Source organism: Condylura cristata, unplaced genomic scaffold (assembly GCF_000260355.1).
Source record: "Condylura cristata isolate star-nosed mole 26May11 unplaced genomic scaffold, ConCri1.0 scaffold00010, whole genome shotgun sequence".
NCBI lineage: Eukaryota > Metazoa > Chordata > Mammalia > Eulipotyphla > Talpidae > Condylura > Condylura cristata.
Window position 1 is genome coordinate 51,875,797 of NW_004567111.1, and position 15,392 is coordinate 51,891,188.

The 15,392-nt window shown below is 39.0% G+C and overlaps 1 protein-coding gene across 1 annotated transcript in view; it reads right to left on the reverse strand.

Annotated features, from left to right (window-relative positions):
- The window catches only part of RNASEH2B (ribonuclease H2, subunit B), a gene marked incomplete at its 5' end in the record, with an annotated part of 53,135 nt that extends 38,681 nt beyond the window's left edge, over nt 1-14,454 (reverse strand). The window contains one exon of the mRNA XM_012723177.1: nt 14,322-14,454. Within this exon, the coding sequence (XP_012578631.1) occupies nt 14,322-14,454 (133 nt within the window). The remainder of the gene's footprint in view (nt 1-14,321) is intronic.
- Between the last annotated feature and the right edge of the window lie 938 nt (nt 14,455-15,392).

Genomic DNA, 15,392 nt, shown 5'->3' on the forward strand with positions numbered 1-15,392 from the left:
CAGGCAGATCGACGAAGTACACTGCTGAGGGAAGCAGCGGGCGGGCCAGGAGAGGTCTGGCTCGCCATGTGGTCACCTCCGCGGCAGGCGGGAATCGAACTCATGCGGAAGTGGCTTCAGATTCTCAGTGCTGCGATTTAACCCGCTGCGCCACCAGGGAGGGCCCAGACCTTCATTTTATTAAAATTGTGTATTTCATTGATTAATTTGGTATGTTTAACCAGTCTTGAATTCTTAGGAAGTTAAATTCTTAGGGAGAATTCAACTTGGTTAGGAGATGGTGTTGTTTTCTTAGAGGTCACCTGTGAATTACAACTAGCAGCTGAACTTATAACAATGTAGTCAGGTTAATGTGAACTTGAAATGATACATAGAAACTTCCTGCAATATTTATCTCTTTATTCCCCTTCTTTGTCATATCAATGTCATATAAATCATGTGTTTATATACTAAAGCCCACAGTTTTACAATTATTTCTTTATTAAGGTCTATTTTAGGTCAGATAACAGAAGAGTTATACAAACAAAAAAAATCTTTTATATTTATATTTAAATTTTACCAGAGAGCTGATAGATTCAAGTAACCATACAGTGTTTTTTTTTTTTTCTTTTCAATGTAAAGTGCTCGTTTTATGATTTTTGTGGGTCTATTTGTTCTACTAGCGATGAACTATAAGTTTTTCTTTGTCTGGAAATGCCTTAGCTTCCCCTTTAGTTTTGTATAATAATTTCATCAGATATAGAATTCTTTTTTTTTTTCTTAAAGATTTATTTATTTATGCATATAGAACTGGGGTATGGACCAGAGATGGAGAAGCAGTGAGAGACTTCAGAGACAAAGTGGGGAGCAGAACAGGCAGATCAATGAGGCACACTGCTGAAGGGAGCAGCCGATGGGCCAGGAGAGGTCTGCTGTGCCATGTGGGTCACTTCCTGGGCAGGGGATTGAACTCACACTGAAGTGGCTTCAGTCAGCTTGCAGTGCTGCGTTCCAACCTGCTGAGCCACCCGGGGAGGCCCAGATATATTATTTCTTAGTTGAGTCTTTTTCTTTCATCATCTTGAATATTTCATCCCATTAATTCCTAGCCTCTATGGTTTCTAATGAGAAGTTCATTGCTAATCTTATTGAGAAATCCTTGTTATGCCATTTTTCTCTCACTGTTTTCTCTTGTCTTTTGAGAATCTGATTATGACATGTGTAGGCATAAATCTTCTTTAAACTATTTTACTATGGTTGTTGATTTTTTAGATGTGTAAATTAATGTTTTTCATTAATTTGGGAAGAGTTTGGTTATTAATCAATCTATTATACCTTTCTGCTCCCTCTTTCTCACTTTCTCTTTTGGGACTTCCATTAAACATATGTTGATATACTTGATGATGACTTTCAAATATGTGAGGTTTTCTTAATTTTTTTTTTTTCTGTTGCTTTAGCTAGGTGATCTCATTCATCTATTTTCAGTTTGCTATTTCCTCTGCCATCTCAACTCTGGTAGGCTTGTTAGTGAGTTTTTCATTTCAATTATTATACTTTTCAACTTCAACATATTCTTTTATACTTTCTATCTCTTTATTGATACATTCTACTTTATGACTCATTGAGTATGTAATAGCTGACTAAAATGTTTGTAGAGTAAGCCCAACATCTGGGTTCATTGAGGGACAGTTTCTATTCACTACTTCTCCCAACTCCTTCTCTAGTGACACTTTCCCACTAGTTCATGTGTCTTGTAACTTCCTCTTGAAAATCAAACATTTCACATAGTATAATAATACAATTACCAATTCTGGAAATCAGGCTTCCCTCTCTCAATCCCTCCAATTTTTTGCTGTTGTTAGTGATTTTTTACTGCCATTATTATAGCTATTAACAGTCAGTAAGGTGGCCTTCCTGTATGAATTCTGGAAGGTCTGAATTCCTATAGTTCTGAATTCTAACCACTGATATTTCGATTAGCTTAACGTTTAGCTAATGAGTAGCCTAGTGTTTTGTTTTTTTTTTAATGTTTTGTACCAATAAGTCTCCCAGCATTTGCTGATGGGTTTTGCTCTATGTGTTTTGGGAATGTCTTAAACACTTTTGCCTTATGCTTGCTGAGGGTTATAGATAAGAGACTGGGGCTCTCGCACTTCTTTCCTAGGCATGCACACAGTCCAGCATATATTCACAGTCTTCTAATTCCCTAGGCTTTAAAAAAACCCTTATAGATACCTTACCCCATACCCCCCTTTTAGTTTTTTTCCCAGGTTTCTTATTTGCCCAATTAGCATTGCTGCCTCAGCAGCTACAATGTTAAATAATTGTCACTGATTGTTTTGACAAAGGCCCTGCAGATATGACTTTCCTACAGAGCAAGTTCTGAATTCTAAATCAGGTCGAATACAATACAATGCCCTAAAAAGGGGTTTTCCAGAGAACTGTGTGATAGGTCAGTTAAGACTGAAGGTCTGGAAATGGGGCTTTTTGCATCATTCCAAGCAAAGCCTGCTCCACTGAGTGGTTGTAAGGTTGCTGGTTTTTACAAGTACCATATTTGCAAGATGCTGGTTTTCAAGATTACTATAGACCTGAGCAGAAGGAGATGGGAACAGTTCAAGTTACAGTGTCACAAACCCTGCTTAATGGGGTTCTGTAGTTTTTCCTGAATAAACAGTCCTCAAATTATTGGAAGCTGTTGGCTAATTTTAAGAGTTCTGAATAAGTTGATTATAGCTATGTTCACCAATATTTTCATAGCTCTTACGGAGGGATGGGATTTATCCCCTGCCCCTCTCCCCCCGATTCTGAAGGATTATGTCTGAAAAAAAAATCATATTACTGATGCTTCTGCTAAATTCCTTAGTTTTTAATCTCCTAGGCACACAAAATCACTTATGTCTATATACAGACTCTAAAATTAAGAGTTTTTAAATTAGCATTTAAATGGGGAAAACTGGGCCTTCTTTGATGGCACAATGGGCTATGAAGCTAGCTACAGCCACTTCAGCACAAGTTGGAACCCTGGCCAAGGAGGTGACCCCCATGGCAAACAAACCTCTCCTGTCTTGCCTGCTGCTCCCTTCAGCAGTGTACGTCCTCGATCTGCCTTTTCTGCTCCCCACTCGGTCTCTGGTGAATTCTCTCACCACCCCCTGAACCTCTGGCCTGTACCCCAGTTCTGTATGCACAAATAAATAAAATCTAAAAATAAATAAATAATAGCATCTCTCTCATTAATATATATATATATATATACACACACACACACACTCCACAATGTTAATTGCATTATTTACAACAGTTAGATATGGAAGCAACCTAAGTGCCCCCTGATAAAAGTTTGAATAAAGAAGATATGGCATATACACACAGTGGGGTACTATTCAGTCCTAAAGGAACCTGATGGGACATGTGAAGTCAAACATAAAGACAAATATTGGAAACTTTCACATATATGAATAAAATAAGGACACAAAATGAATGAACACATAAAGTAAGATAATTATAAATTAGTGGACACTGCTACCCAAATAGAAGTTTCTGAGGTTAAGAGGGAGGGAGAGGGGAAAAAGGCTCAACAGGGTATAAGAGATAGTGCCAGGGGAAAATTGTATTTGCAAAATATTTCTACATTCAAAAAAAGCTTTACCCTTTCTCTAGCTGTTCTCTTACATAAAAGCCATAAATCATAAAAATAGAAAAAATTCAAATAAATAAGATGCAGGTACTCAGTCTTTCTGGCCATTTCAGAATCAATGATTCTTAAATTTTCCAAGTATCTCAAGTCCTACTACTCTAGTTTCTCACATGCAGCAGTTTTCTTATGATCTCTGTGTTCTCTGTAAAGATCCAATTTTATATCCCACTGGTCTCCATGAACTCTAGCAGTAAGTCTTCCATCTGTTTATCATCCTGATTGAAATACCTCAATAAAAGGAAACTGACTGTCACTTTTCTCATACTTGAATTTTAAAGAAAACAGTGACATAGAGACAACTGTGTCTAATGAATGTAAAAATGACAATAGCTAATATATACCAGGCATTTACTATATACCAGACAATGACCTTTATGGAGATTACATGCTGTAATCTCATGACATATCTAGGATCTCAGTACTATTTTAACTCCCACTTTTTTGGACGAGAAACTAGATTAAAGCTAAGAAATCTGTTGCCGGTCACAGAGTTATTCAGCTACTCAATTTAAACTCAGGTAACGGTTTCATACTATAAAACTGCAACAAAAAAAAATCTTTATCTCAAGTGTCATTCTTCTTAACTCAGAAAACACAAACTGCAGCTCTGAGGCACAATCATTATCTTGGTGTCACACCTATGTCCCTTTCTTGTTCTGTCCTCCTCAGAATCGGGCCCAGAGAGATATCTAACCAGTTATGCACACTCCAATCAGGCCAGTAGTCCACTCTGCCAGGGTGCTATCAAAGGGAAAGGAAGGTGGTGGAGGAAGGAGGAAGGAACTGGGGAGAGAGAAAGAGAAGGGAACCAAATCAAAACAAAACAAAGTTGGATGCAAGAAATTTACTATGGATATAAGAAATTTACAGTGATTAAAAAATGATAAAGTTAGACCAATGGCAATGAAAAAAAACCCCTCATTTTCCTGTTAGAGCTGACAGTAACCTATCACAGCTATCTCGCGAAACTTAAATGCTTTAAACATAGGGTACATAGCATGTATCAACATATAGACTTAATGAACCATTCTGCACTTTTGAAAAGTTAGTCATGGAGTATATCTATGCCAAATGGAACATTACTTTTCACCTACAGCCTATAGTCTGGGTTGCTGCATATTTAATATGGAGCTATTCATCAACTAGTTTTTAAATTTGACAGTTCTTTTTATCCCTCACTGGTTAAACAAGTTTTTTCATCTCATTTAAAGTTGAAAGATACAGGGCAGCACAGAGTCACATTTTTGCTAATTTTTCTTGTGATTGGAAGCAATGAACATTTCTTTATGACCGTATCGACTTGGACACATAGCAGATAAGCTCTGAGAAACAGGTCCACTGTTACATGGAGAAGAAAGACATCGAAGCACATTCCCAATATTTTTAGATACTACCTCAAGACTATGTAGATTCAAGAAGATCCAGTAAGGGGTGAGCATATCACTCTCATGCTAGTGCTGCTTTGGGTCTTAAACAGAACCCAGCTTACTTTGTTAGGAGTTCAGTTGTTAGATATATTCAGACCCTCTGGTTCCCTTCTGCCTGATCATCAGGTATCACATTGGAAATATTGCTTGGATAAAAGTTCAATGCATACAAGACAAATTGGCATAATTTTCATGTTCCTTTCTAGTTCCAGAAATGCTAATTAAGTAATAACTATATGTCTTTCCTTCCCAAGATGTTACCACTGCCATAAAAGAGATTTGGTTCATTTTCCTGGCTTTGAAGCTCCTAGCTTCCTCAAACACAACAGGAGGCAAACCAAGAAGGCTAGAGAGAGGAACGCACTAGAAAAATAATTTCCAAGTAATGGGCTCCTCTATGATTACATATTTATTTTGAAACTTTGAAGAAAAATAAAAACTGGCTTTCACCAAGACCACAGAAGATAACATTTTCATTCTTTCAGGACTGCCCCTATCAACAGCCGTGTTTTCTAGGATTTGGCTTGTGCACTAAAAAAGAAACTGATGAAAACTTCAGGTCCACAGCCAACTCAGATTACAGAGACCAGCAAAACACAGAGATGAAGCTAAGGCCTTGAAATATTTGGGAAGTAGGAAAATCCCAGAGAGGCAGAAAGGACAGGATTGACTGGGATGTCCAGTAACAATCTGAACTGGCTTTAGGAAAGGTGTGCTTGACCCTGGTCATCACACTGATCATCATATGACAACAGAAAGGATCCCCACCCTTCCTGGACCTCCCAGTTCTCCCACCATGTACAACACCGTTCAGTCAGAAGTGGTTAGCTTCTGTTCATTCATAAGTGGTATCTGGCACACAGCAGGTATTCTGGAGGACTCCAGAACCCATAGTCTTTGCCACTTTTTATGTACAGGAAAGATTAATTCATGTCTTTGAATCTTATAAAATAGTGATAACAAAGCTTACATTGATTACTTACCAAGGTCATTATGATAAAAACAAACATGAAAACCTATCACAAAGGTAGAAGATCAGAAAATACATGCCTAGGAATTAGACTTCTAAATATAAAACTTGAATAAATGAAGGAGAGTATAAGTTATTGTCAAAATCCAGTAAGCCTCAATCATACTCATGCATCATCCATACTCATGCATCATCCATTTAAAGAGAAACTCGGCATGCCCATCTGGGACTGAGCAGGTCACTGTTGCAGCTGATGTTTCTCGGCAGAGCTCATTCACACTGGTCAGTGATGGCACTACCTAGTTCTTATGCTGTCTACCCTGTACCCCTTTCTTTCTAGAAAAGCAGTCCCACCCTCAAGCACCCCTTTGTTCAACCCCTCTCCTACCGGGTACCTGCCCCTTACTGGCTATAGGAAGTGAGTTACATGTGATCATTAGCAGGACCAGTCAGAAGACTGTTTTGAGAAGTTTACAACTAGAGGCCTCTCTGGTGGCATAGGGGTTAAGTCTCTGCAGTATCAAGCTATCTGTAGCCACTGCAGCATGAGTTTAATACCAGGCCAGAGAGCTAACCCTCATGGTGCAGCAGACCTCTCTTATCTCATCCACTGCTCCCCTCAGCAGTGTATTTCAGTAGATCCTCCTGTTCTGCTCTCCACTATCTCTGGTGAATCCTCTCATAAATAAATAGATAAATAAATCTTAAAAAGAAAAATTTACAACCAGAACTAAGTGAACGGCAGCTTCTATCAGGATATTTGAGGCCTCAGTAGAGTGGAGAGCAGAGGAAGTTCTTTTGAGAAGAGGAAGTTAATTTTCAGAAAAGCAAAAGCCCTGGATCTCTTTTTGTACAACATTGTAGTTACAGATCCATTTTCTCTTAAAGTCTCCTATCCTATTCCTAACACATAGCTGGCACTTGCCAAGAATGTATGAATCCACTAAGGAATTACTTAAAAGAAGCATATGATTTTTTAACACACATTCAATATGCACTGGCCCCACATTAAAGAAATAGTAACTTTCAGGCTAAGGTAGAGTCACAGTCCACTCAAACAGGCGTCTTACTTATGGCAAGTATGTCCAGATATATTTGCAGGGAGATACAGTATTCCTCAAAATTCAATATCAAATGGATTATAAAACATCCTAGTTTGACATCAAGTTGTTTACTGGTTCTGTGAATTTACCTTTGCCTCTCTTTCACCTATTTGTATTTTCAGTCTTTACCCACTTTTAAAGATACTCTATTCCAAATATATAACAGCCTCTCTGTGTAGCATCAGTGCTTACTTGGTATATTTATTACTAAATAAGGGAAGCAAGCTTATCAGATATATTTGTTACAATATAAATATACATACAAAAAGCGTTCAATGCCTTGAGTGTGGCCTATAAATTCTCATCAGTTTTTCATGTCATTGTTTGAGTTGCTCTACTTACCAAAATTAAGAGAGTAAATCTTAGTTACCGTTTTAACTGTGTCATACCAATATAAACATCATCTCTAATTCTGTATGAAAGCATAGTGAACAGAACCGCATACTATAATCCTAGTAACTATGAGTGTTTCAGAGAGCAATACCACAAATAAGTAAGAAGATTAAATAGTGAAAATAGAGAACCAGAAAGATGAGGGAAAAATTGAAAAATACAAGTATTCATTTTGTGATACACTCAACATAAAAAAACTGGAAAGAAATATTTCTAAAATTGTTATTTCTGGGTCACAGGAAAGGGAGAAATTCATTTCTTCTTTATGTTGCTCTGCATTACTAAAATTTCTATATTGGGCATGTATTATTATTTTAATTTAAAAAGTTATTTAAAAACTAGGAGAAAAAAATATGTAAATAAAGAGTTAACAGGTCAAATTTCAGATCAAAAGAGAATGTCACAGGGAAATCAGCTCTGGCCAGAGACCTGGATACTAGCTGTTTCAGAAGATAATCAAATAGGTACCAAAAGATGCAGGTCTGACCCTTTTGCTCATTCTGCTTTAGCAACAGTCATACCTAAGAAAAAAACAAGTTACTTTTGAAGATATTTGAAAGGGAAATGTAAAGGACCTCTGAACAAAGTCTGAAGTCCTAAGTAGCACGCACTCCCTTCATGAATGCAGAGCAATGTTTGCTGTCTCGTAAGACCAACGTATTCTCCACCCAGCAGCTCACTGTGCCATGGGGGGAATTGCTTGGGCTCTTCCCAGCTACTGGCATGAATTGGGTGTTCAACATATGTTTACCTTAAAAATAAAAATGATAGTGACCTGAACATGACAAAATGAATAGATAATCAAATACATACCCTACCTAACATGTTTACACTAACGGGGAAGTTTTTCTAGGGGAAGTGACACTTGAGCTAAGTTTAAGGGATAAATAGGAATTTGCCAGGCAGAAAAAGAGGGAGTGCAGGTCTAGCAGATACAAAGTCAAGGAGGTTCAAAGAAAGGGAAACTGAACTAAAGCCAATGGCTTATCCTTATGGAAACTTAAGTTGAACAGAGCCTCAAAGAAAGGACAGAAATTGGGTCGAAGTGGAAGGGAGGGAGGAGAGTTAAGCAAAGACAGACTGCAGGATGAAGTAGAATGGGAGGCATTTTTTTTTTGGTAAATGTTTACCTCCTCTGTCACTGGCCCAGGCTAAGAGCTCAGATACGAGAGCGTGTAAGTATAATTTGTCCTGACAACAACAACCCAGGGCTAGAACTGTCTATCTGCTTGCTGAGATGAAGAAATGAATGAAGGCTTTACAAATTTCAAGGACACAGAGTCAACAAATAGCATAAATTTAGTTGTAGATGTATTTTCAAATAGCCATGCTTTAGAGAATACTGATGAGTCCGTTTCTTAACATCTCTGTTAAAACTCAGAAGATATGACGAAAATCTATGTAGTCCCCATTCTGCTATTCAAATAAAAAATGATGAACACTTCTGACTTTCCTTTTATGACTTTTTTTCTGCCCTGGGGGATAAATATGTGGGAGTCACAAGTTCTTGCTAATAAATGTCTCAGGTCTTTTGGAACAATTACTAGCAGGACAAGTTCAGGCGCAGGAAACAGCCTGATTAAACCAACTGGCAACTGATTAAGTCCATCCACTTCTGAACGTGTTCAAATAGAGGGGAGCAGATCCAGCGGCCATCTGAGAGAGGTCAGTTGGGTTCCCACCAAAAAACATTTCATAAAGACAAAGCCAGACCCAGATCAGTGTGGAAAATGTTAAACAGGTTCCCTGCTGGAAAACTCTGAGGCTCCACACTGCTCAAGGCCTGCAGGATACTATTCAGTAAAGGACACTTCTTCCAAGAAACCCAGCTTAATTATTCAGAGCTTGTCTAAAATCAGCATTTGAATTGGCCAGGTTTTCTAGCCACAGCCAAGTTGAGTGCAAGTTCCTCCCAAGTGAATACTTTCTTTAGAAGGTAAAGAAGCTTTCTGCCAAGAGGGTATATTTCTAAACACAAACATACATACAAACAGTTTTGACAAAGAACAAAAAATCTGCTTAAATCTTCTTTTCTGAGATTAACCATGTGTACTTAGGTAAAGAAGGAAAAGTTTTTTTTTTTTTTTTAAGGGTCACTGAAAAGTCATTTAGGTCTATAGTAATTGCCACATACTTTAAACCTTTACCTTTTATCTAAGCAAGAAGTGTTTGTGGGCTTATAAAATGTTATAAGACTAATGAGAAATAACAATATAAATTTTATATCATTAAATCAGAAAGTCAGTTTTCCCTTTTTAATTTGACTTTTTATATCCTTTGAGTAGAACAAAGTTCTAGGGCTTACATTCATACAATACTTTCACATCTACTTTTTGCATTTCATTTGGAGACAAATCTGATTAACATTATGTGTGAGGGTGGCACAGGGGTTAAAGACACAGGGGTAACAAGCTACTGGAGGCACACAGCTAACAAACACAGGGCAGCAGACCTCTCCTGTCTGGCGCACTGCTCCCATCAGCAGTGTATTTCAGTTAATCTGGTTGTTCTACTTCCCACTCAGTCTTTGATGAATACTCTCCCCCATACCTCTGGCCTACACCCCAATTCTTGTATGCATAAATAATGAATCTTAAAAAAAAATGTGTGTGCAATAATTATGGCACCTCAAATAAAAAAAAAAAAGTTCTTTACTATATTTGGAATGCATAAGGAAGGCAGGCAAGCTTGGGTTCCTTTACTCCCCAAAAGTTACCTGACACAAGCTATGCAACCTCTGTCGTCAGACACGGTCCGGATGGAGGGGAATTGCTCTGAAAAATCAGACTTTTCACGCTAACTTATGTTATGACCTCCCTTTTTTTTATAACCATAATATCAAAATATTCTGAGCAACTTTCAGCTTACAATTGGACTGCCTCGGCCGCACAAGGCCTGCCTGCCCTGACAAGCAAGCACTGCACCAGGGTAAAAAAAATTCCCCTGAAGTCAAGTGACTTGACTACTGACTGATAAAATTAAAAGGGCTGTTTTTGCAAAGTCTCTCTCACTGCCAGATGGAGGATAACACAAATCTTATCATTCTATTATCTCACCTAGCCTTCTATTCAGCTTTTTAAAGAATTACTCAAACTTCCTATTGTTTGGCCTTTAGATGTGGAAACTCATCCAGGTTGCCTGTTTTTAAACTAATCAAGTTTTCCACCTGCTACACCTTAAAGGAATCCACAAGTCTTCTGACTAGTTTTTCAGGATTCTACTATGTAGTCTTTAGATAAAAAAAAAATCCACCTATGTCTCCTATTCAGAGATTTGATTAGCAAGGAATTTCCTCTTCTGTCTCCCAGGATGATTCAGGCACAAAAACAAAACCCATTAAGTAATAGATAAGGTTTAAGGGACTTCTATCTTAGTTGATCTCCACTATAGTAATATTAGCCATAAACTTTGTGCACTTATGTACCTGTTTTTAACCTTGATTGATTTTGGAATGTTATATCTCAGCTAAAAGGCAATACGACTCTAAACTGTTCTTAGGAAAAACAAAGATGATTGTAATCTCTCAGCCCAGTTCGTATGCTGATGTCATCCCACTGCTTGCTCCTAATGTATAAAATAAACCTCTGCTGAAGGCAGAGCAGGAAGACTTGCACCCAACTCTGACTCCCGTGTCTTCCTCGCCCCCCTTTCCCTTTTTTTCTCCCTTTCCCCCTTTTTTAGGAATCTCCACTCGCCGACGCCTTCCCACCTTAGGGTCCTGCCTGTCTTGCCTCCAGACACCTCAATAGTTGGAGCTGGTCTCCGACAGTTACCCATTCCAAAATCTGGAATTATGCTACTATGGATAAGTAAATAACAGATACAACCTACCAAAAATACTTTTTAACATGCACTTTCATGAAATAAAATGGAAACTTGCCTACATAAATAAAACTCCAAACTTGCCTACAGCTGACGATGCGATCAGAAGTCCAGTTAGATCTGAGAGCTGTATAATCAGGGGACTGATTAAGGAATGTTTTTAGCCTAAGTGGACCCAAATGAGTTTTTTAATAATCCTGAGATCATTTCTGACTTTCCCTTTTAACTCATACATCAGTGCTGCCTTATGTTTTAACATTCCCTTGACGGTGGCTCTGTAACAGGGTTCAGCTACAATTGCAAAAAACATTGTCTTATGCCATATTCAGTGGATCTCTTCCCAGTTCCCCTTTACAGTCCGCTCAACTCAGGACCACTGATAGGCCTATAAGATTTTTGACTAGAGAAAAACATGATTTAAACTCATTTTTAGTGCCACAAAGAGGAATGGAGACTTCTACTACATTTCAAAAAGCAGAAACATTGATGGGCTCTTATAAGTAACTAAAACTTATGTGTAGGACCAGCCAAGAGGCAAAGAGACCTAAATAATATTTTTAAATATATTCTACAAGATACAACATAATGCTACGGTAGACAACTCAATAAATAATATTAATCAGATGTTGGGAAAAAAAGTGTCATCCTAAGGCTTGGTGACTTGACACCTGCCTCATAGATAAATCCCTAAGGTTCTGCTGGCCTATTAGTGTAACTCACTTTTCAGTATACAGCAGTTTTTCCAGTAATCCAGAAGTTTTCTAAAACTGCTTCTACCAAATATTTTTGGAAAAGGTATATTATGTTTGTTTACTATGAATCCAATTTCACTGTAGCTATGGTGCTCACTCAGCCAAAGGTATGCAGTCTCCTCCTCCCAAATGTGTATAATGTACTGGGGCTGATTTCCCGTCTACAGGGGAAAAAACAACAAATACTTCCGCAAAGGCAGGCCTCATACTCTGTGCACTCCTCTGACCCTGTGAGTTCTGGCCAGCTGCAAAGAAGCTGAACCTGAAGCTATTCACTTCTCACCCACACTGGACTGCCAGGGCTGGTCTCACTGCAGGTGTTCCTAAGGCTGACTCCCATCAGCAGCCTCAGCAGCACCTGGAAAATTCTTATAAATTAAAACATGTAAAATCCTCCCATCCCACCCCAGAACTTCAGGGGTAAGACCCAACTGACCTCTGTCCTCAAGGTTGAGAAGCACGGTCACTCTGCAGTAACAACCCAACCACCAATGTTTGTCCTCTCAGAGCCTGCAGGTGGCACCAGAGGCTGGCTGGAGGAACCACAGGACCAAAGGCTCAACTGTGTTCAGAACTGGCCTGCCTGACCACAGTTCTTTCTATCCGTTCCTGAACAGCCTCATAAGTTTACTCCAGTGAATTCAAAAATTTCAGAACATCTCTACTTTGAGCTGGAACCAGTCTGAAATTCCTCTTACAGCCCAGTATTTAAATATGAACTTTTGGTTTTCAAGGCTGCAAACAACTGTCATTATTATCATGGTTTCCGTGTTTAAAACAATGAAGATAACAAAGGCTTTAAGAATGAAAATGTCAATGCGGATTAAACAGAACAAAATAAAAAAACAAAAAATATCCCCAGCCCCGTGCATATCTTATATAGCGTTTTACAATAATAATAATCACGCACTTCATTCTGAAAGAATGATTAGCATTCCTACCCTTAACAACTCATTGAATTGATGTCAAAAATGTGAGAGGATGTTTTTTCCCATGTAAAGCATATATGAAAGTAATCGTTTGCCGGATTCAATCAAAAATCTGAATTTTGCATTAACTGTTCTACCACACAAACATCTCTAAGGAGGCCATAGAACAAACCCTCACACACTGCTGGTGGGAGTGTGAACTTCAGAAAACTGTTAGGCAACATGTACTAAAGCTCAATGTGAAGTATGTAGGACCAGCACTGACACTCTTCAGTGTATACTCTAGAGAAGTAAGTGCCTATACCAAAAATTTCCTAAAGAATTGTCTTAGAAAAGAAATTCTCATTCGCTATTGATGGGAATTCAAATTGGTACAGTCTCTGGCAAACAGTGAAGGTCCCTTTAAAAAGTAAAAATGGAGAACCCATGATTCCACTTTTAGGTATTTACCCAAATACACTAGTATGAAAAGAGTTATGCACCCTATGTTCACAGTTGCATTGTTCACAACAGTTAAGACATGCAATTCACCTAAAAGTCCACTGACATATATATAGACCTACATAGACAGATAGGTCAAGAAACTGTGGTGTATAGACTGAATGGAATCCTACTCAGTTATTAAATATGAAATTGTGCCCTTTGTTACAATATGGATAGAACTAGGATGAAGTAAAATTAATCAGAAAGTGAAAGCCAATGACCGGATGGTTTCATTCAGTTGTAGAATATAAATAACCAAACAAAACAAACTGGCAAAACACAACAAAGATAACTCTTAGATTCTGTGAAAACTACTGGGATTACTAGAGGGGAGAGAGGACAGGAGAAGGGGAGAAAAAAAGAGATGGGGGATAAAGGTGACAGCGTAATGGCAATACAAGTTTGGTGGAGGAGGGGTAAAGCATGTGCACATGTTGAAATGTGAAGGTGCCCCCAAAGGACACAGATTTATAACACATGGTAAATCAATAAAATTTGATAAACTTTAAAAAGAGCAAATTAAAAATCTTTCTTTGAAGTGTAATTCACACTAGTTATAAAGTGGAAACAATCCAAATGTTCCATCCACAGTCGGAGATAAATGTTACAAATATTAGTACCATAAAATATACCAGGCAATGAAAACACAAACCATCAACAAACTATACCACTACTGTACACTGTAATGATAAATCTCACACACATCATCCACACACTGTATGGATAATCTCACATATAATGCTGAGCAAAAAAGACTACATACCTATCCAAATAGGCCAAAAATATCTCTGGTGACAGACATCAGCATAAAGCCTAGGAGGGCTATCTAGCAGTAGTAGGCAAGAAGGGTTTGCTAGAAAAGTTCTACATCTTGACCTAGGAGTTACAGAGACGTGAAAAGTTCACTGAATTATACATTTGAATTCTTACATTGTATTGAATGTATGTTCGACTTCTTTATAAAAGGGGAAAGTTAAACATACATGTAAAACATTTCCTTAACTGTCATGTAACTATTTTCAATATCTACAGTAAAATTCTACATTACTGGGCAACTATACTACCTTCATGAAATATTCACTGCAATAATGTTGCATTTGCTGGGCTAAACCTCAAAATTAAATATGTGAACAAAATGGAATTTGCACATTTCCAGCGGTATGCCATCACATCAACGCATCATCCAATGAAAAGGCTAAATCTGACTTCTTTTATTCTGCCACTTAATGTGCACCTCCATATACCGCAACTGACCGTCCTGCCCATCATCCCAAGCAACCCAGCCCAGGGTGGCAGCTTCTCCGGGTCCAGGGGCAGGCTGAGAGTTCTGGCTCCAGCACCCTTAAGGTTACTACCCTCTGGAACCTCTTTGAAACCTTGCCCAGGCAGCTGCCATCATCCTGCAGGGCCATTCAAGGCCTGGCCCAGGGCAGGAGCCCTATTAAGGCAGCTCATGGCCAACCCTAGCCCACCGGATTCTAGGTTCCGACACTGTGGGTCTCCAAATTACAATGGGGCAGCAAATTACACCTCCCGGCAGGCACGGGGGGGGGGGGTGCGCGCTCACGGTCATGCTCAGGAGGCCCCTGCTCCCTCCCAGGGCCCGGGCCACGCGGGAGGGGGGGGTGGGGGTTTTGGAACGGGGTGCTCCGTCAGTCTCAGTGCGCCCTACTTTGGGCTACGAAACCTCAGCAATTTGTAACACGTATCCAACATGCGGAACTTTGTGTGCGGAAGACAAGGCCTTCAGGCCCGAGCAGTGGAAGGGCGCGCGGGGTTTGCTCACTTGGCGCGGGGCGCGACACCCGCTGTGGCGCGAACCCCTGGGCCGCAG